Source organism: Panicum hallii, chromosome 5, assembly GCF_002211085.1.
Source record: "Panicum hallii strain FIL2 chromosome 5, PHallii_v3.1, whole genome shotgun sequence".
Classification (NCBI taxonomy): domain Eukaryota; kingdom Viridiplantae; phylum Streptophyta; class Magnoliopsida; order Poales; family Poaceae; genus Panicum; species Panicum hallii.
The window spans coordinates 54290729-54312280 of record NC_038046.1 but is presented as its reverse complement, the minus strand read 5'-3'; the positions used below and the strand labels follow the sequence as shown (position 1 = coordinate 54312280).

The window sequence follows — 21552 nt, the reverse complement described above, 5'->3', positions numbered from 1 at the left end:
GTCTAGACGGCCGTGATAGATGACGTCCCTTCCCTCCGATCCCTCCGCATCACCTCCCACTTTGCCGCGTCGGCTAGCTAGCTAGCCGCCCCATGCGTGTACAGGAGACAGTTAACTACTAGGCCGGAGGTTATGAGCTGATCGGCTGGCTGTCTGGTGACCCGATCGAGTCCGTGTGCGTGCGGTGAATCGACCAGCTCGGCAACAAGGGCGACCGGACGGGGCGCTAGGGAACAAAGGCGCGGGGCACCAAACCCACCGAGCCGTCACAACACACACGTACGAAGCCCCAACCGCGCCACTTCGCGCCAGCGCCCTCCATCCCCTGGCCACCAGCCTGCCTACGCCCCGCCCGCGCTCCCGCATAAAAAAAGCGGCAACGGACGCGCGCCCTCCGCCTGCCGGTGCGCGCATGCTCTGTATTTGCGGCCACCGGCAACTGCTCTATAAACCGCACCACGCATCTCTCCCTGCGGCTGCGCATGCGTTCTGCATTTCTGCTTCCGTCGCCGTAGACACCTCGATCGGTCGGTTGGTTCGTTGCTTAGTTTGCTGGTTTTCGTGGCGGCGGATCGATCGATCGATCGGGGCGGCATGGGCGAGGGCAGGGAGGAGGGGGCGGCGCCGCCGCCGGCGGGTGAAATGGCGGCGGGGCCGGCGGCGTCGTGGCGGCTCAACGTCAGCGACTTCCAGCAGATGCCGGAGCGGCCCAAGGAGCCGCCCTTCGTCACCAGGGTCCTCCTCCGCAGCCACGGTACCCCCCACTCAACCTGCTCCTCCTCTCGCCGCCTCCGCCTGTCCTGCAACGTTACCATTCAGCTCGGCAGATTAATGGCAGATTACATGCTACCATTAGTTCCCCCATCGCCATGCGACGCCGCTGCGCTTCGCGTTCGCGGTTCCGTGTCGTGACAAGCCGATCCAGTTGGGAGGAAACTGACTGGAACCTCCAGCACTAGGCGGAACGCTATTCTCTAGTGATCTCAGTTACTAACTCCAAAGCTAATAATAGCACCAAAAGATCATGGCGGGCCTCGGCGATGGTAAAAACTAACAACAACTACAATATAATGTTGCCTAGTGCAGTCCCAGGCGGACTGGATATACTTTTCAGATCTTTTCCCGATCACCACTTTTTACCAGCCAAGCATGCATCAAAAGCCCCTTGCATTGATCAATTACTTACTTACTGGAAAGAATCATATGACACCAAAGCAAATATGAGAGGAAAAAAAAAGGAGGCATCAGCGCCACTGTTGCATGCACGAGTTAAGCCCCCTTTTATTTATTCGTGGTCCTTATTTGCACACCTGGGGTGTCCTTTGGTACTCGTTGATGTCCATTTTTTTTTTAAAAAAATACTTTTACGTTTTAAGCTGCAAAAAGTGAGTCACTCTGCCATCTCATCAGGTGTCCTGAATATCGACACTCTGAACGGATGAAAAATGATAAGAACAGTTTTTATGTATTTAAAAGATGACAGTTTTGTTATATATGTCTCAAACTCATTGAGCATACATATATTCTCCAGAAAGCAGTCGTACTCAGAGTCGGTCAGAACTCACAAGTAAAACAGAGGAAAAAAAGAGAGAGAGAGTCCAGTAACTGTACTGATGGATGTGAAATTTCTAACCTTGGTTGGCCTTGCTGAAGAGGGAAGAAATGGAACGAAAATTCTGGTGTGGGGTCTCCAGCTTCATGCAAGTTATAACTTTTTTTCTTTTTGAAAAAAATGCAAGCTAGACCAATATCCTATACTAATAGCACCACTTTTCTTGTTGTTCCCGACCTGAAGGCGGCGTTTCAATTGAAGCGTAGCCTTGTTTTGCAAGCCATGACACGGCCGAGGGCATATCTACGGGAACTATTCCTTTTAGCCTGGCAATCGCAAGGCGATTAATTATGACGTCGTCGCTTATTAGAGCGAGAAATCCAATCGTGCGGTGGCAAATTAAACAAATCCACTAATCTGTCGGCGAACCTCGGCCGGCACGCAACGAGAATGTAATGTTCGCCCGCTGCGTCGGCCGGCCTTCCTCTGCTTCCACGTTCGCGGCATGCAGGATCATCGCTTCACTTGCACGGCTGCACGCACGCGGCTCGGCAGCGTCCCCTGGATTTGGCGGCGCACGTGTCTTTTCGTCCGAGCAAACAAAGGTTTTGTCAGGAGTCAAAGAGGGATCCGTGTAGAACACCGAAAGGTAGAAGTGGCAGAAGCCCATTAGGTTTTCTTCGTGTATTTTTGCTGAAGCAGAAGGCTAGGAGTAGTTGAGTAGTCAAATGTGGTTTGGGTAAGATCATCCCTGCTGCTAGGTGTTTCAGAAAGGCGGTCGAAAGTTAATCCGGAGTGCACCGCAAACAGGAACTAGCTAAGGCAGCTGCATGACGCGAGTGCTGGCACAAGATATACAACTACTCCTGCACAACTTTATAGATAACTAAGCAAGACGCAACGATCTGCTTTCGGCAAGCTACCATATGTCACCGTCGTCGCTTTCAGTGCCGAAACCTCCAAGAAGTTCCCACGGATGGAACCAGTCGATCTTTGCGTTCAAAAAGAACCAGTCGATCTGCACTCAGAATCCACGGGGATTCGCAAGGCGCTACGGAGAAAAATAGTAGTAGCTCGCTACAACCAACTTGACATTCGAAGTTGATGATGATGTATGTCTGCCGGGGGGGAAGTTCCCACACAGCTACTGCGCCGCCCGGTGCATAACTCAGCCGTCGTCGTGTCATGACCGCGGTGGTGGAGGGATCATTCCGGCGGCAGCGGCCGGCGCAGTCGCCGTTGCCATCTTGTTCACATCTTTGCACGGTTTCTTCTGAGGCATCTCTTTACAGGCGTCCGGCCTCCGCTCGCCGCTGCAGACACGAGGCCGAGCGCCGACTGAGTGCGCGGAACGCGCGCGCGCGTCGCCTTCTCGTGCGGCAGCCACTTGGCGCCCCACGTCGGCGCGGTTGGCGAGCAAGGTGGTCCACTCCGACGGGGCGATCGGCCAGTTGGGCAGGCGGGCTCGTCCGCCCACCTTGCCGTGCCGTCTCCAACTCTATCTCGTCCTCTCCACGAGCAGCAGACCGGAGCGATGGCTCCGCTAACCTAACCGCGCCGTGGCCTCGTCGCGTTCTCTCCCCCGGAATCGGAAACCGATACCGTGGCGACGGCAGGTAGGCGGCGACGAGAGCAGGCGGCCGGCGCGATCAGGAAACCCCAGGACGCATCGGGATTGTACGTACAACGTACACTACACGCGGCCGGCAAGCCCATGCCATGCCCAAGCAAGCCCAACTCAAATGCGGCAAGAGGAGGGAAGCCGGCGCGAAACGTTCCGTTGCGCCGCGCACCTTCCAGTTCCGGGTCACGCGCACGCGGGCGACGGGCGGGGGATTCGCTGACAAGATATAAATCCCTCCGAGGCGGTTGGGGGGAGAGATTGGCGGCGGAGCGGTAGAGCCGAGTTGCACGCGGCCACGCACTAGGCAGAGCAGCCGGTTGATCCCGACGCGGGAGGAGGCCATGGGGAGCCCGAGCCACCAGGGACGCGGCGGCGGGAGCGGGGAGGACGGGGAGGAGACCGGGTCGTGGCGGCTGCGCATGGGCAGCGGCTTCCACGTCCCAGATCGGTTCCACCGCCAGACGCCCTTCTACGCAAGGATCTTCGGCGGCTCGCACGGTGCGCCGCCGCACGCCCAATCTCTCTTGTCTCTTTCGTCTGCTTCCCCTCCCTTCTTGCGCTGGTTTCGCCAAGACCTTTCTTGTACCTTCTAGACGGAAAATCACACGTCTCGTCGCTATGGATCTTTCGGGGGCTTTGTGAATTATAGCATTGGTTCTGAAGGTAGAGCTGTTCTTTTTTCTACGTAGCTGAAACGCCATACTGCTGCCTTAGGCATGGTGCAGCCACTAATTTTGTTTCTACAACCTGGATGCTACTCTGATTCTGGGAGCAAGAAAACAGTGCAGTTTAATATTGTAGCGAAAATAAGATCGCGACAAGTCTTTGTTTTCGAATGTTCCATGCTACGCCTATTCTAAACTGCACTTCCTTAATTTGGTCGCCTCTGCTTAGTCGTCGATTTGCTGCACATGGGTTCTCTTAGTCTCCGGGAACCATATGCAGCTGAATGACATAACTTATCAACAAGCCCTCAGCATGTCCTAGCTCCTGCCTGTTAACTGTTAAATAAATAATTGACCCATCTCAAGTTACTGTCACCGTATTTCAGACTTGCCTTCAAAGCAAAGAGGCTTCTTAAAATGCATTTGTCATCTTAACCCACTGGCATGGTAATGCTGGAACATGTGTACAGTCAGGTGGTGTGATTTTGCTTTGCGTGCCCTTAATAAAAGCTGATATAGGCGTGCTGAATCCTTTGGTTGAAACACGGTGCTGAAGTTACCTTCGGTTGATCAATGTTTCCCCTCATGTTCTGTTTTGTAGTACACCACCTCATCGCCTCTAACTGTTCAGTTCCAAATTTCAGGGAAGCAGAGGAAGATCGCAAAGTATTACAAGAAACAAGAGAATCTACTGAAGGATTTCAGCGAGATGGAGACCATGAATGAACTTGGTGGCTCAGATCAGAATGGTCCTTCCGAGGTGCAAGTCCATTCTACAGATTTTCCGTAATGTAGTATGCAAAAAAAGCATCTAGACATTCATTGTTGTTTTTCATTGCAAGATACTGATTGAATCCTCTTCTTTGGTTCTCAGGAAGAGTTAAGGCAACTGGCAAAGAGCGAAAGATTTGCTATTAACCTGTCGAATATAATCAATCTGATCCTCTTTGTCACAAAAGTCGTTGCTTCTGCCGAAAGTTTATCGATGGCAGTAATAGCGTCGACGCTGGACTCTCTACTGGACCTTCTGTCAGGTTTCATTCTTTGGTTTACGGCGCACGCTATGAAAAAGCCGAACAAGTACAACTACCCGATTGGGAAGAGGCGCATGCAGCCAGTGGTAAGAACCTTGTTCCTCATACCGAATTACTACTTTGGTAGATTTTGCACTGTGATTTTAAGATGATCTCTGTTTTGCAACACAAAAGAAAACCTGCGCAGTTCTGAAAAATCGTGGTATTGTCCATTCTTCAGAATCAGTTTACTGTCGAAGCGTCTTCTTTTTGTCGGATAGAGTCTTGCACACAAGTGTTGTTCTGAATTCCTGGATCATTCAGTGTTGACTTTTGCTCCCGGCAAGGCAAACTGAATAATTTGACATTTGTTGTAGGGGATAATAGTCTTCGCATCAGTAATGGGCACACTTGGCTTCCAAGTGCTGATCGAATCAGGTCGCCAGCTGATCACGCAGGTACATGATCGGTTGTTTACCTTTCTCACAACAGCATACCTTCTTATCTCTGATTTGATTGCTGACGGTAATCTCGTGCAATGGCCAAACGAACAGGAGCACGCGAATTTCCAGCGCAAGCAGGAGCTCTGGATGGTCGGCAGCATGTCCTCCGTCGCGGTCGTGAAGTTCTTCCTCATGCTCTACTGCCGGACGTTCAAGAACGAGATCGTGAGGGCCTACGCCCAGGACCACTTCTTCGACGTGATCACCAACTCGGTCGGCCTGGTCGCGGCGCTGCTCGCCGTCCGGTACAAATGGTGGATGGATCCAGTTGGTGCCATACTGGTGAGCGAAATCCCAACACAGCTATCATCTGAACATCGATCGTGAGTTAGAGCAGTGCCATCAGTATAGTAACTGTGAACGGTGAACAATTTTTTTTTAAAAAAAACTGCAGATCGCGCTGTACACGATCACGACGTGGGCGCGGACGGTGCTGGAGAACGTGGGCACGCTGATCGGCAGGTCGGCGCCGGCGGAGTACCTGACGAAGCTGACGTACCTGATCTGGAACCACCACGAGGAGATCCGGCACATCGACACGGTGCGTGCCTACACCTTCGGCACCCACTACTTCGTGGAGGTGGACATCGTGCTCCCGGGGGACATGCCGCTCAGCCAGGCGCACGACATCGGCGAGTCGCTGCAGGAGAAGCTGGAGCAGCTGCCGGAGGTCGAGCGCGCCTTCGTTCACGTCGACTTCGAGTTCACGCACCGGCCCGAGCACAAGGCCGAGGTCTGATGGCTTGGCTAGTGGCTAGGCTACTTTCTTACTCAGAGCTCAGACCAGTTGTAGCAGAGCTGCTGAAGATCTGATGCCACAAGTATTTGTAAGACGAAATGCAACATCATTTCTTGAGCCCTCAACTCTTAAAGGGCATCTAGATGTTTTTTTGCGAAATAGGCATTTTTGTCCTTGAACTTTCACCCAAGGCTCAATTTGATCCCTCAACTATCAAAATGACCATTTTAATCCTCAAACATATCTTTTAAGCTTAATTTTGTCGCTGGTCCTATGTGGCATGCCACGTGTCGTGCCAAATCAGCAAAGAGTCGCTAAAATTGCATTGTAGCTTTGTACATACATTTAAAATGTCCCTTCTACCCTCCAGTATGCAGCACATGTCCCATTAAACTTATTTGGTTGACATTTTATTATGTTTATTTGCAACCAATCGTGTGGTCTAGTTGATCTGGTTCATATGCAAGGAGGAGGAGGCATGCGATTTTATGTACAAAAAGTAATATATTTGACCGGTAACAAAAGGCACGAAATAAATATGTAAACCGAAATAAAAAATCACTGAGCAATGTAGTTTTATGGCTATCTTATTGTGTCTTTCCTCATGTAACAGGATGCCTAGCCTAGTGAAGAAGAAACGGGAGGAGGGTAGGGTTAAGTAGTTTTAACTTTAATTCACATGTGCTCGCTCATCTTAGCTGACTTGTCGCTGACATGGCGTGACAACGTGGCATGCCACATAGTTGAGGGATGAAATTGAGATAAAAAGAAGAGTTTAAAGACTGAGATGGTCGTTTTGATAGTTGAGGAATCAAATATTGAACCTTTGGAGAAAGATCAGGGATGAAAATGCCTATTCCACCATGTTTTTTTGTCGTTTGATGGAAATCGGAATACCGTTTTGTATAGATCGCCATTTGTTGTTTAGATGGCCCCATAAGCAAAAAGTTTCTACTCCAAATCCGAAAAAGGAAAATCCATCTCTCAATTTCTATTCGGAAGTACCTGAGGTCAGATCGTTAACGCAACAGCTCATAATTCGGAGATAAATGCATCATACACGGTAGCCAGTAACACAAATTCAAGTGACAACATAGATCTTCATGGCAGGCTCCATCTGTCCATAATGCATAAGCGGATAAAAAACATGATAGAATTTAGTAGACTAACTCTAAATTTCAAATAAGCTAGCTATTCAGGCTTCAATTCAGGTTTGTCATATGCTGCTATATTCTGAGGTTCACACTCTGGGCTGAAGAGCCGCACAAGCAGGGCTGATGTCGCGCTCACAGAGACTGCCCCACATGACGCCCACCTGAGACTCCTTGGAACTGTTATTCTTGGACCTACAGAATAGAGACAAGGTCAGCAAAATGGTTCCGAGTTCTGGGTTGACCCAAAGTACTTGCACAGTGATAAAACTCAACAAGTACAACTGACAAGATGCATATAATTGTACAAAAAAACATATAAGGAGGAGATGATTGGATCGACAGAAATAATGACCATAGTGAAGGCGGCAGAGCACCCAGAAAGCCAGACCACCACCAACGGAGAAGATGCCAGCAGTCTGCCGCATCAACCGAGAGCAGGGCTTTGATTCTGGCCGCATCACCTCCCCTTCCGACCATCCCAGCGCTCGCCGCAGTGCCATCGTGATTCTTGGTTTCTTTACTGATGAATATACCAGTGACTTGCTGAAGTTAATAAAAATTACAGCTGTTCAGACTTTACAGTGCCTCCTGGTTCCTGAAACAAGAACAATTAGGCTTGTGTTATTCCTTTCCGTTTCAAATAATCCCAAACTAAGGATACATCCCATAAAACATGATCGTGTGAATTTGTTTACAATGTGGCTAGTCTGGTAGCATTAATATACATGAACTTATGCATCGACTTGTTTATTATCCGTCTTGCTGACCACTTTAACTATCTATCGAATTGACAATTCTAATATCCAAACCCCATTTCAGTCAGGAAAAAATTGTGCTACAAAAAGACCGGAAATTCAATCAGCCATGGGCTTAATGCACAAGCGAATCGAACTTGTGCCTAGTCTACAAATGGTCTTTTGAACGACTCTGTGTGATCAAGAACTTATGAATAAGAGCCACCCATTCTGTTAATAGATTAGGGAAAAGTAACATGTCAGATATCAGACCACATCGGGATACAATGCAGTGAGATAAACGGGCGCAGTTATACATCACCGAAGGTGATGGAAACCACCTCCATCGCCTGAAGGCCACCCAACAAGTGCAACTCATGTCAGGGAAAAGGGAAGCCATAACAATAGTCACCGGGAACGTGGAACGCCCCGGCGTTCCCCATTTCAGGAATGGGAACATGGGAACATTTTCATCCAGCCTTGTAAAAGTCTATCCCAAGTGCCGTACCACGTTCCGGGAACTCGTTCCTTGATCCCGTCGTTCCAGGGAACTTGGTGACTATGGCCATAACACAGTGTCTGTTCCCAAAACCACAGATTAGCTATGCACATCTAGTCATGATCCGAAGTGCATGTTTATGCAAGGGCAATATGCAGGTGAAACATGAAAGCACAAGCTAGAGAAGCCATCTTTATGCTTATCCATCCAGCTATTCGTAACCCTATGAACAGCCAACGCTGGTTAACAATAAATGGACTTTTGGAACGCCAGAGTAACAGCAACCTGCTCCAATTTCAAACTGCGAGAGGAAAAACTTGCTTCCAGCAAAGTTGCCGCACAAGCAGTTCAGGAAACCTAGTTCACCGCCACCTACTTTCATTCACAGCCTAATTGAACCTAGTTTATTTACCCAGAAAAGTTTAGGGAAAAAAATGCTCAAGGCTGCTCCCAAGCAGCGTCGCGCACTAGATGTTCGACGTATTGCCTCACTACCTCAGCAACCCGTCAGCACAAAATTACCAATTACTTGCTCCACGCAGCCCCCCGCACCACAGAAAGATCAAATCGACAGTACTAAACGGACACAGCGCCAAGAACGGAGAAAGCTGCTACTGCGAGAAGGCTATGGCTTCGGGTGCAGAGGTACGTACCGCCGGCTTTGGTGGTGGCTGGCGTGGTCCCCCTGCGCGACGAGTTGCCCTCCCGGAAACCCAAACGGCCACGAGCCTCAGACCGGGGGGTGGGAGGGAAGGGATCCTTGCTTCACGGCGTTCACGCACGAGCGGCGCCGGCGAGGAGGAGCGGAGCCGAGGGGGAATAATGAATCAGGAGGAAGATGGAGTCGGAGAACAAGCCCAACACGCACACAGAGGTAGAGGTGGGCTGGGCTGAGGGGCGTCGGAGACGGGGGGGTTTCTTCGCTCGCAGGCTGGGAAGCCCAGCACCGGTGTGCAGGGCAGGTGGCTTTTCCCCCCGTCTGCTGGGAAAGCTGCGCAGCTCTCCTGTAGGAGGAAAAGGAAATGCCATCCAGATTGGTGGCCGATGAAAATAGGGTCACGTTTTCGTCGGCTAGCTTTGACCGACGAAAATAAAATATATTTTCGTCGGCTTCCATCTGGCCGACGAGATTAATATAGGCCGACGAAATTGCCTGAATTTGGTGTAGTGAGCTAAATGACACTGATTTCCATGCAAAAGAAAAATGATACTGATTTGTCGTTCGAACCGGCCGGCTGCCAAGCCCCTGGCTAGCTGTGACGGGGGGCCGGCCGTACCTCAGCGTCAGGGTCATCCCCGTTCCCCAGCCAGCGTTGCATGGTTGTGCAGCTAGTTGGGGCTCTTGTGCGTCTCGACTTGCACTGCGGCAAAAGCTAGCTAGCTGGTTGCAGATTAACGCCAGCAATAGTTTAACCGCATGCCGGTCCTTGGTCGCCACATCGATCTACGTACGACGGCAGGATTAAACTGACATCGCTACTGCTGCACAGTCATAATCTACTAATACATCAGAAGGGCGGGCCGGGCCGGGAGTAATTTTTGTAGTTACATTTAGCCATTTTTCTTAGGGAAACAGGGAGTGTGTAGTTTCGCCAAAAGGGAGAGGATGGAAGTGGTCCTGGACTGGCGGATGGTTCGTCTTCCAATTCCATGTTTTCAAGCAGCAGGCACTAGTCTGACCAGTGGCGGAGGACGCCAAAAATTTTAGGTGTGGCGGACGGGGCTGCGGGCGGCGGCGCGCGGGGCCTGCGGCGGCGGGGCGGCGGGCGCGGGAGCCTGCGGCTGCGGGACGGCGGGCGCGGGGCCTGCGGGGCGGGAGCCTGCGACTGCGGACTGGCGGTGGATTACTGGATTATGTCAAATATTATACGGAAATAAAGGTTCACAATAAAAATATGGTTTAGAAGTACCTCAAATGAAGAAAAACACGTAAAGTCCGCATCAAATCAACAATTGGACCAAAGAAGCTGTCAAACAAAGAGAAAATATAAATTAGTAACAAAATATTAGAGTTAAAATATTAAATGTAATACAAGATACACAATTAGAGTATAGAGTTATACCGGTATATTTATTATTAGTTGCGTCTAGGAGACTTTGGCAATTGCATATTTCTATCTTTTTTCTTCTGAAAAGCCTTCTTGATAGATTCAAGTTAAAATCAGATCAATCAATAGAAGATCATCAACATCCTTCTCGGAACATTTCCAGTCCTGAAACATAAGGGCACCAACCGAATTCTAGTGAAGAACCACATAATTCAGCGTCTCGTACTCGAGCACTGCATATTTGGAAACAAAACTGAACGAATACAGCAGGCTGCCCCCAATTCTCTCCGTACGTCTTATGCTAACTATGAAGGAACGAGCAAACAACTCAGGAGCACATACGGCCAAAAGAAAAGGAGGAAGAATTTCTCGTTCCAGTTCTCTCTTGCATCACAATTTCTAGAAATGTTAGCATCAATAACCCAGAAACGCCAAGAGCGGAAGAAGTGAAAAATTCACATCTTCCCGGGAGGTGGGAATGGCAAGGAGGTTACTTACCTTGGTTTTGACGCATCCGCGGCGGGCGGGGGCGGGGGCGGGGGCGCGGGGGCGCGGGGCCGCGGGCGGCGGCCGGCGGCCGGCGGCGTGCGGGGGCGGGGCTGCGGGCGGCGGGGGCGGGGGCGCGGGGGCGGGGTCTGCGGTCGGCGGGCGGGCGGGGGCAGGGGTGCGGGAGGCTGCAGGCGGCGGGCGGGTGGGGAATGGGATAGGGTAAAATTTTTCTGTTGTTAGGCTGGGCCGGGCCGAGGTATGGGGAACGCCATACCTCGCCACACTGGGCCCTCCGCCCCTGAGTCTGACTGTCTTGCGACGGCCTGCGCTTCCAGTTATTTTTAGTTGGGCATATGGTCAGGAGGAATTCAGGATCGGAAACAGGCCGTGTCACTTTGCTACTACCCAGTGGGCAGTGGCTAGCTGCTTGTACAGTTGTACCAGCACGTACTATTTAGTATTTATCATGCCGCACAAGATTTCTTTGGAACGTCTCAGGGCATCACTCCTTGATTCCCGCTGCTCACGCGCATTGTTTTGTTCCGGTGCGGAGAAACAGACTGCTCACCTTCACGGCGTCACCTGTGCGCGCTATCTGCGGCTAGCTAACGAGCAACGACCCCTCTTCCTCCCTCCCTCCTCCTCGTCGCCTCTTTCTCTCCTCCTTCCTGCTGCAGGCTGCAGCTGCTCGTCCGGGAAGAAGACAGCACGCACAGACCTCGATGCAAGCGGCGGCGGATAGGAGGCCGGGAAGGAACTTCGAAGAAGCACGGCCACTCCGGCGACGACGACGCCATTGCCTTGCGGTACCTTTCATCATCATGTACCTCGCGTGTGTATGCCTACATGGGCATGGAGACGTTAATCTCCTAGCAGCAGCGGTTCCGGTGGGGCGCCGCGGTCCGAGATTGGCCGCCGCAGGGTCGCACGTTGTCGTGGGCTCTCGGCCAATACCTGCAGTCGTCGGCGCCGGAGGCTCGTCGCCTTCCCCCCGGTTCGTCGACGACAAGCGGCGGATTCCAAGCTGCCCCGATGCCCTCCACAACAGGTAGGGTCGAAAACTGAAGCTCAAGCTTGCTGCTGGCAACCGCAGCTTAATTATAAGTGTGCACCGGCGGTGTCGATGTGTATGTGATTTTGGTTAGTTCAAAATTACTATCTCTTACAAGCTATATTGAAGATCGAGGAGCAAAATTAAACCACGGTGGCTTTTGAGTGTCGTACCATATGCAAGCATGCATACCTGCTTTGCTTCAATTATTTGTACATGTTTTTGTGGGAGTATGTAGGTGCTTTCAGTTCGAAATTCTAATAGGCGTAACTAGCATACATGAGTGGTCCCAAGTACATACATATCCATTGGATTGTAGCAACCGTTGCGCTCCTCCAACGACTCTCCTTTTTGTGCTCGTCTGCTACTCCTAGTAATTTACTTGATCATCAGTAGTGGCTCCGGTCACTGACTTTCGGAACTCTCGATTGGGGAGCTACAGCTCACATTAGTTTCTGCACAAACATTTTGCAAATGCACAGTAGTATACTAGTAGTACATCAAAAGGCGGGGTCCACCATGTTATGGTTATCTCCAGCACGCATGTCTGCATGTTATTCCTACTGCGCCCACATGTACAAGAACAACCCATGTTTTGGACGATCCTCTTATTAGATTGAGCGTCGTCGCTCAGCTGGGCTCACTGTCTTTTTATATGGGAGCGAGCAATCATGGACAGAATGATGGGAACTTTAATTTCAGCGACGACGACAGACTACATCTCGGCCGCCGGCCGCCGGCCCTGTGCCGGTGTACCCTGCCTGCCCCTGCCCGCGCCCCCCCGGAATGCTTAGCCTGCGAGATCACCGTGATCCGTTTTGGACATGCTGTCGCCGGCCTGAAACTGAAAACAGGCGTTGTCATTCAGGGAGCGCGCAACTTGCTCTCCGGACCCCATTTTTCTGGATCCACCGCTGGATCGATCTATCTATCCCAAGTGTCCGCGCGGTAGTGGCAGCAACCAACATTATTGGATCGAGATCCCACTGTGCTAGCGTGCTGTTCTGAACGCTTCCGCCTTCATATTAAGAACTGCGAGGATTCAGATCGAGATTAACACATCTGTTCTGCGTACATGTCTTCTTGTCATCGTTGCTAGCTAGCTACCAGCCTAGCTACCATGTGATCTTTGGCTTGACTTGTTAGCTAGCATGCCGACGCACGCAGCTAACCGCGGCCGGCGGTTTCGGGGAGGCAGATCATATGGTGGATATGTGCCGTCTTCAGTCGGCGTCACGCGACACGGGCGGATCCGAGCTCGGAACAGCACCAGAACGAGCGCGCTCGGGGCCGGCGGTGGTGCTGGAGCCACCACCATCTCGTCGTGGATGCGGCGGACAAGGCAGCCACGGGCGCCGGCCGGCGGCGGGCGGCAACCGCAGCAATTTTGCGCGAGTACGCAGCGGCCCATGTAGATCAAATGGTTGCAGGCATCCTGGGCTCCTCCGAAACAAGGCCGTGTCACGTGATCGACTCTTTTCTTTTCCTTCTCGGAGCACGGCCCATGTACTGATGTACGTGGTCCTGTTGTCGTCAGGCTTCTGCTACGTTTACACAGGTGAGACATTTCAATGGAATAAATACGTACAGGTAAACCGTAAGCGTACAATTATTTTTTTTGTTTGCAAAGGTGGATGAACATGCATATCTTCGAAAAAAAAAGGAACATGCGTGCATATCTTTGCAAAAGAAAGAACATGTATATATAGATTATTACGCGCGTTTACTAAGTACTGTATCTGTTCAAAATTGTAGGTCGTTTGTTTTGGCAAATCTATATATATAGATTTTATTATATATGCATCTATATATACATTGTATCTATGTATATAGTAAAATTTATATATTTTGATTTGCAAAACGAACTATAATTTGGAATACATAGCAAATTTTATGTATCTTAATTTGCCAAAATGAACTACAATTTGAAATGGAGGGAGTAATAATAATAATAATGATGTCTACAAAATTACGGAGGGCAGGATAAAGCCGGAATGATATCTGACGATCGAGCTCATATACTGTACCGAAGAATAATTTAAATTCTTCATCTTCTTCCCTTTTCTTTTCATTAAACTTCGGTTGGTACTATCTTCGAAGCACGTAACACAGGGGAATGTCCAAATAATGTGTGCGCTCTACTGCATGGTAAAGAGAAGTATCACCGTGGAACACAATTTGTTTATGGGCATCTACTTTGGATATATTGCTTGACATTTTTATACCGTGCGAAATTGAATGATGTTTTTGGTTGCTTCCAAACTTGTTGATGCTGGAAAGACACCAGCTAGCTTACAACTTCTTGATGTTATTATTTTCAATATTGTCTTATATTATATATTCACAGTAAAAAAATAGAGGTCATCTTCAGGAAGGGGATATATTGCTCCAAAATGTGCGATCGTGGCAAAGATGAAAATATGGACAAACAAGTTTAAATTTTAATCAGAGATGATCGACATACATATTTAGAGAGAAAAATCTTAGCCAGTATCTATTATATTAATAAAGGAATGTTAAAGGAAACCACCACGTTCGCCAAGAGGGTCTACAAATTCCCACGTTAATCTAAAAAATAGAAGGATTTGCATCGTTAGATTTTATGAAGATCCAATGGTCCAGATTAACTCAAAAGTTCCTATCCAATACGATTAATAAATAGCTATTTTTGGATTTAAAAATTAATGGCAATTAGAAGAGTCTATATCCAATACAATTAATAAATAACTATTTTCGGATTTAAAAATTAAGAAAAATTAGGAGAGTCCATATCCAATACGATTAATAAATAGCTTTTTTCAAAATTGAAAAATTAAGTAAAATTAGGATAGAAACAAAGAGTCCATGCCGAATACGATTAGTAAATAGCTATTCAAGTTAGGAAAGAAAATAAAATTAGGACTTAACTAAAGAGTCCATGTCGCATACAATTAGTAAATAGCTAAATTAGAAATTATAAAAATAAGAAAATTAGCATTAGCATTAGCACTCGATAAAAAGAGCTACTATTAGCAAAATAGCTAAATTCCCACGTTCGTAGAGAGGAACGAAGAGTCCATACCGAATACGATTAGTAAAAGCTATTCAAATTAGGAAAAAAATTAGAATTTGCCTAAAGAGTCCATGTCGAACACAATTAGTAAATAGCTAAATTCAAAATTATAAAAGTAAAAAAAATTAGCATTAGCATTAGCACTTGATAAAAAAAGTTAATGTTAGCAAAATAGCTAAATTCGAAATTAAAAATATAAGAAAATTAGCGTTGATCAAAGAGTCAATATCAAATATAACTAATAAATAGATGAATTCAAAATTAAATATAGAAAAAATTAGTATTCAATTTGTATAGTGATTAAGAAGCATTAAATAGATAGTATAGGTCAAATGCAAATAATAAAATTCCAAATTTGAGTTATAAACGGGACAACAAGTTCACAAACATTTCATGTCAAATATGGTTAATAAATAGCTAAATTTAGAATAACAATTAATAAAATTATTAGTTAATTTATATATGAATTTTGAATAAAGTGTTAAAACAAGTTAAAAATTACCACATTAATTAAAACAAAAATAAAATTGATGAGTTAGCCACAAAGAAGCTTAGCCAAATAGTAGCATACTCTGCATAATTAGAAAATAGAAATATTGCTAAAAAGTGATTTTAATCTGGAAAATAACGAGAAGATGAGAGTGTCTAAACATGGGAAACACATAGGCAACTAACCTAATAAAATTAAATTTGAGGCATAGCAATAAGTGCACGATGGTGCAACAAGCCATGATATAATCTTAGTCCAGTCACCAAGTTGATGATTACTCTAACATGAATTGCATTGTCTCTGTTACCAAAGCATGACAATCACCACTAGCAACAACGAGAAGAACTGAGATGTTATGTTTTGCTATGTAGCATTGCCATTTATTGATGATCGAGAGCTAAAAAATTTTAGAAGACAAAGAATGATAGATGGTACAACCACTTTGTGGAGTGATGATGCGAGATGTAGAACAAAGCAACTTGAAAATCGATATTTGACATGCACTTCCGTCCATAGCAAGCTACGGGTAGTGTTCAAAAGTAATGGCGTGCACAATCAATGATGCATCTTCGGGTACCATGGTATAACGGACAAAGATTCTCAGGAGCATAATGATGGTAGATATACCTAAGACATATGAGAGCAGGCTATATCAAAGGGTGATTGGAGGATAATGAAAAAAATATATTATACTTCTGGTGGTATCTATATTGAACCACTTACCTAAATTTTCTTCTACAAGTCTAGGAATATCATGCACAGTAACTAGAACACTCAAGAAAAAGTTGTACATCGCAAGTATTTTTAAAAAAATAATATTGATGTCAAAATAAAATATGTAAATGTTTACTTTTAGTAAATACCTCGAAAATTTATTTTTATATAAAACATTCATTTTTCTTCTAAATTATTATCCAAAGATACATAACAAAATATAACAAAAAAATAAAGATTGCACATGTGTTTGGACCACAACCATTAGGATAAAATAATTACAAAGATACAAGTAAATAGAAATGTTTGCATTCGACTTTTTTAAGTAAAAAAATCTAAAAGTTTGGGAACGTGCTATTTGCGCAGGGCATCTTGTTAATTCTTCATATTCAAATGTACCCTTGAGTTGGTAGAACTCATACAATGGCAACCCTACTGATTAATATGTCATATAGTAAAAGAAAACCAGTAAAGTTAGCTATGCAAGGGCAAAAATAAAAGATCCATGGATAACCATGAAAAATTATGCTAGAATTGCTATTTGCAGGTTGCAATTATTGGAGCGACACGATGCATGACATAGTTGTGTGTTTTGCTGCCATTATATTTGCCACTTCTGTGTTTTAGCTCTATTTTGAAGGGGTGCAGTCTCTTGTGTCCTTTTATCATGGCTATTGGAATCCATCATTTTTTTTCAAGGACGACCACGTAATTTTAAAATTAGCGCGGTTTGGTCGATCAAGGAAAATACACTTTAGAGAAGATGGAAGAGGGGAGGTTAAGAGAATAATGTTCCCTCGAATTTCTTAATTAGAGGAAATGAAAACACATTGCCCTAGGGTAATGTCTAGACTCTAAACATACGGTGGAAAGGAATATATAGTCTACATGTACCAGAATCTCTTAAAAATCACCCTAGATGACAAAACTAAAAGGACAAAACTGTTTCCCACTTCCCAAATGATGAGGACATCACCAAGGTGGATACGCACGAGCCATGTCCTTCGTCAAGTTATAAGTCGCCATCAACTTGGACTTCGCGTTCAGTTCGGATTCAAAAGACCACCCTGGACGGAATCAGCCACATCTCCCTCGCACGATAGTGAAATTAGATATTCTTTGATGCGTTTGAAAGCTAACGATGGAAGCTTTCTTTCGGTTCTAGTTCTACCTCCAGAAGATTCGTGGATCATCCTGTGCGACCACGACACATAGCCGTGTCACCAGTTTTGGGCCTTAACGGTCTTTGTATCGTGTCGGGTCTTAAACCCATGTTGTGGGCGTCCCCTGGTCGCCCCCAACCCTAGCTTCGTCCTTCTTGGATATAAACTCAGTAGCCACCGCCATATTAGGGTTTGGATTTTATCTTATTCTAATTTTTTTATCGAGAAACAGACATCTTCATTTTCATTGTAAATGTGACGTCGAGTCCTTTTGCTGTGAATCAGAGCCTCGTTCTTGTTCTACCACTATAGCGATTAGACCTTTTGTGTTCAGTCTTCAACCCTATATTCATCTTTGCTTCATACGTATTTGCAATTTCAGATTGTGTGTTTATACTTTCTTGCTTGTGTTCTTCGATTCACTTGCAGGGAAAAAACTTCTTGCCGAGGTCAATCGAGTTGTACTTGGTTGATAATCAATGGAGCAGCGGTGTAACGGTTGCAGGGGTTCGAATCGTGACTGATTAGAAGTCCGGATCGCCAACGTCGAGACTCCACCAACCGAATTTACCGTACCTGTCGAAAGATCGGGCCAGTGCTGGGTCACCAGAGAATATACATTTAGCGTGGGACAGCTCTCCGGTCAGCTTCATAACGTTTTATTGCATCAACAGCTGAAGTTTGTTGTATTTGGTTTTCCCTTTATTCATACAACTATGTTATTCGTTTCCAGTAAAACCCGAGTATAGTTGCGTAAAAATTCAGAAAGCGGATGCACATATACATAACTGGGAGGCAATCCGATACGCAAACACAATTGATTGGTTAATTATTTCTAAGGATCTAGATTATCTTTCAACATCTGCTTGCAGGATTTTAGTTTAATTACAAACTAATTAACCGTGTGCCACGCTACTTGTATGGAAATTGCTCATGATTTCTGCGGAGTATGTACAACACATGTTTAATAGTTTATATATGCAAGCAGGAATGCTACGTACTTAATGAAGAATTAGCTTCCTACTCAGAAACATATAAGTTCTTTTAGCACCTTAAACATGAAATATTGCCATTTTTTATAATGTCATTATGAAGAATTCGTTGTAGCATTTTGGAAATCTGTGTGAGTCAAGTAAGAGTGTTTGACCATTAATGGCACATGCACCCTGAATGCACATGAATCTAATGTCCTTCCCAGCATCATTCGGATCTTGGATAACATAAGAACTTGAAAACTTTTGCAATCAGTATATACGTGCTTCATCAAATGAATTATATATTCTTCAAATCAATACGTAGAAATATCATTAACCTATACTATATATATGTCACCCATATATTCAGGAAAAAGATAACTCAATTAAAGACAACCAAAATGGTAGACTGCACCGCACAGTACGTGTGCTAATGGATCTCCATAAAAAAAACTCAAGACCGAAAAATACTTAAAAGATATCACGCTTAGAGTGCAAATCGATAATTTATCGGATAATAGCGTATGCACACGAATATTATTGCGCTGTTCAATTTTGACATCAGGGAATCTATACATATATAGATCGTATCATGTTTGCATCAAATTAAACCACACTATTGCTATCATTGGGTGCAGAGATACTTAACCAGCTACTTGGCAAATTGGCTAAAAAACTCTGCTCTTCGTTTGTCAGCTCTTCCTCAGCTGTTTGGAGATGATCAAACCCTAGCTAACTTTCGCATTGTTATTTATGCAACTTGCCTCCCCATCGACATGCCTTTGCCATGTACATTGAACCTCCCCCTTGTGGGGGCGCCGCGTGCACCAAGAAAAGGTTCTCTCTCCCTCCACAAAGAACAACTACAAGTTGCGTGCACCATGTATGGGGATAGTCAGATACTCTCTGATAGCTAGGCTCGCTTCTGCAAACCATGTTCGCTTTGGCGAAGATTTAGCAGAGCAATCTTTTTGTTTTTTCTTTCATGTTTGCAGGAGAAAGAAGATATTAGCTCATGCACAGGAAGTACCGGGCGGAGCCTCTTACGCTCATTCAAGAAACTAAACATTTTGTTAGTTTGATATTTTCTAAGAACAAATAAATCCATTTGATTTCAGGGCTTAGTGTGTTACCTGTTGCCAGTTCTGGCATAACCCCACATCTCGTCATACGTGGAAAGCTAAAATGGAAAGTAGTAACCAAACTTCATGTATATATATAGGCAAACGCAGATTCAATTGATCACAATTCTTTTATTTTCTGCGAGTAGATTGATCCCACTCCATAATCATAAAGGAAATCATTACATGAGATAATACTAATAAAGCTATATCCGGTGCTACGTATATCGATCATATAATCACACGCTGAGCATGGAATATACACGAAGCTCTCTATACATGATACCTATACGATTTGACATACGTCACAGAAACATCTTAAGTTAAATAAAGGGAAGAACAGAAAAAAAAACGGAGTATCATACATCAGACAGGCAAAAAAAAGGTCTGCACTCAGAACTGTAGTTACACGATGTTTTCAAAACTAGAGAAAGTAAAAAAGACTCCTACGGATGAAGACATACTAAGGCGAGTTCGATCCTGTCAATCAAAAGCCCCACTTGATCACATGACTCCATCATCTAACTCTAGAATCTGCCATCGCCAAGCCGAGCTTCACCGGCTCGCCTCTGTGACAAGGCTGTACGTCGTCGAAGTCTGACGGCTCTGTCTTGTGCACCGTCGGCGATAGACCTAGCGTTAGGTCCAGGCCATCCGCACGCTCATCGCTTTCTCTTGGTGGCTCCGGTTCGGACTGACTGACATGAGAGACTTCGACGGTGTCCACCGAGGCGTTGCTATCGGTCTCCGGCACGGTGTCATGGCTCCCAGAGTACTCGTGGCTGGGCTGGCGCGGCGCCCAGTTCAGCGGCTGCGCCTGCCGGACGTCGACCAGCATGGCGGCCGACGGCTGGGAGAAGACGAGCTCGATGGCGGAGTCGCAACCTGCTGCCGACCTGTGGGCGCCGGACCGTTTGAATTGCCCGCGGGAGCTGTTGGCCATCCGGTGGAGGGCGGCGGCAGCCACGGCGCCTTGGTCTGCTTGTCCTTGCCTCCTGGCGACGTGGCGGATGTCACACGTCCGGAGAGGCGGGACGGCCGTGGCGGCGGGCGGCGGCTGCGCGATGGGCATGCCGCGGAGGACCGACTCGACGGCGGACTGGCAGAGCTGCCAGTTCCCGGACCAGAGCAGGCCGACCGAGCCGTAGACCGGGTTGAGCATGCGGCCGCAGGCCTCGTACAGCAGAGACCGGAATATTGCTGCAAGTACATGGAGATCACATGAGCACAGCGCCACACAATCCGATCCACGAGAAGCAGAGCTGGCGCTAGGTGGTGGGTGCATACACGTACCGGGTCGGACGTTTTCGGGGCCGGCGGTGATGAGGTTGATGAGGCCGGCGCGGCCGTAGAACTTGGCGAGGAAGACGGTGGCGTTGCCCTGCGCGTCGGGGCTGCGGATCCACTGCAGGCACGGCCGGATCGCGCAGGTGTCGCTGCACCCCTTGCGCAGCACGCGGCAGCCGTTGCAGCTCATCCGCATCCTGAATTAATCACTGCACCCGCTCACCGGAGGTCACCGGCGGCGCTACGGCAATGGTGGGGGAGGGAGGAGGGAGCGAGGAAGGAGACGAGCAGAGAGAGCCCGGAGCGGAACGGTGTGCGTGAGAGGGGTGATGGAGGCGGAACTGCGGAGGGGGTATATAAAGCATCGGGAGGCGGAGCCGCCGCGTCTGGTCTGGTTCTCGGGAAGGTGGAGACACCAGGCTGGGAAAGCCTCCGGTTTCCCTGGGAGCGGAAAGCTGGTTTGCCGAGTGGGGCTGTGACCTGGCAAATTACCCAACTGCCCCCTATCCAAGTTGTATGGTCTGAATTGGACAGCAAGTTTCATGCACATAGACAGGTGAGGCCTGGAGGTTTGAGCGTTAAAAATTGCGAAGATCTACAGGTGGTCCTAGGTCGGATTCAGCTGGAGTTGAATAATGAATAGGACTAGTTGCTCAGAAAAGAAAGAATCTAGTGGAAGG

At 47.1% G+C, this 21552-nt stretch overlaps 3 protein-coding genes and 1 long non-coding RNA gene across 9 annotated transcripts; 1 reads left to right on the top strand and 3 right to left on the bottom strand.

Annotated features, from left to right (window-relative positions):
- The first annotated feature begins 579 nt into the window (after positions 1 to 579).
- LOC112894759 (metal tolerance protein 7) lies at positions 580 to 6335 on the top strand. Of its 3 annotated transcripts, none has more exons than XM_025962562.1 (6): positions 580 to 754; positions 4486 to 4601; positions 4716 to 4961; positions 5232 to 5312; positions 5409 to 5639; positions 5752 to 6335. In XM_025962562.1, the coding sequence occupies exons 1-6, from the start codon at positions 595 to 597 to the stop codon at positions 6094 to 6096; spliced, it is 1179 nt and encodes a 392-aa protein (XP_025818347.1). In that variant the 5' UTR covers positions 580 to 594; the 3' UTR covers positions 6097 to 6335. The 3 variants fall into 3 exon arrangements, with proteins under 3 accessions (XP_025818347.1, XP_025818348.1, XP_025818349.1); XM_025962563.1 differs by lacking the exon at positions 580 to 754 and adding an exon at positions 3064 to 3674; XM_025962564.1 differs by lacking the exon at positions 580 to 754 and adding an exon at positions 3701 to 3839.
- Positions 6336 to 7110: 775 nt separating this feature from the next.
- LOC112894760 lies at positions 7111 to 9444 on the bottom strand. 4 transcript variants are annotated; one of them, XM_025962565.1, is made up of 3 exons: positions 9137 to 9444; positions 7603 to 7845; positions 7111 to 7442 (listed from the first exon to the last, which is right to left on the bottom strand). In XM_025962565.1, the coding sequence occupies exons 2-3, from the start codon at positions 7748 to 7750 to the stop codon at positions 7288 to 7290; spliced, it is 303 nt and encodes a 100-aa protein (XP_025818350.1). In that variant the 5' UTR covers positions 7751 to 7845; positions 9137 to 9444; the 3' UTR covers positions 7111 to 7287. The 4 variants fall into 4 exon arrangements, with proteins under 4 accessions (XP_025818350.1, XP_025818351.1, XP_025818353.1 ...); XM_025962566.1 differs by lacking the exon at positions 9137 to 9444 and adding an exon at positions 8258 to 8377; XM_025962568.1 differs by lacking the exon at positions 9137 to 9444 and adding an exon at positions 8326 to 8350.
- A 229-nt stretch (positions 9445 to 9673) lies between these two features.
- Positions 9674 to 10951, bottom strand: LOC112894762. Its single transcript, XR_003229050.1, has 3 exons — positions 10547 to 10951; positions 10394 to 10450; positions 9674 to 10316 (listed from the first exon to the last, which is right to left on the bottom strand). It is a non-coding gene; the product is annotated as an uncharacterized LOC112894762 (long non-coding RNA).
- Positions 10952 to 19890: 8939 nt separating this feature from the next.
- On the bottom strand, positions 19891 to 21186 carry LOC112895001 (LOB domain-containing protein 42-like). Its single transcript, XM_025962859.1, has 2 exons — positions 20879 to 21186; positions 19891 to 20785 (listed from the first exon to the last, which is right to left on the bottom strand). Exons 1-2 carry the CDS (start codon positions 21066 to 21068, stop codon positions 20103 to 20105), a joined length of 873 nt encoding a protein of 290 aa, XP_025818644.1. The 5' UTR covers positions 21069 to 21186; the 3' UTR covers positions 19891 to 20102.
- Between the last annotated feature and the right edge of the window lie 366 nt (positions 21187 to 21552).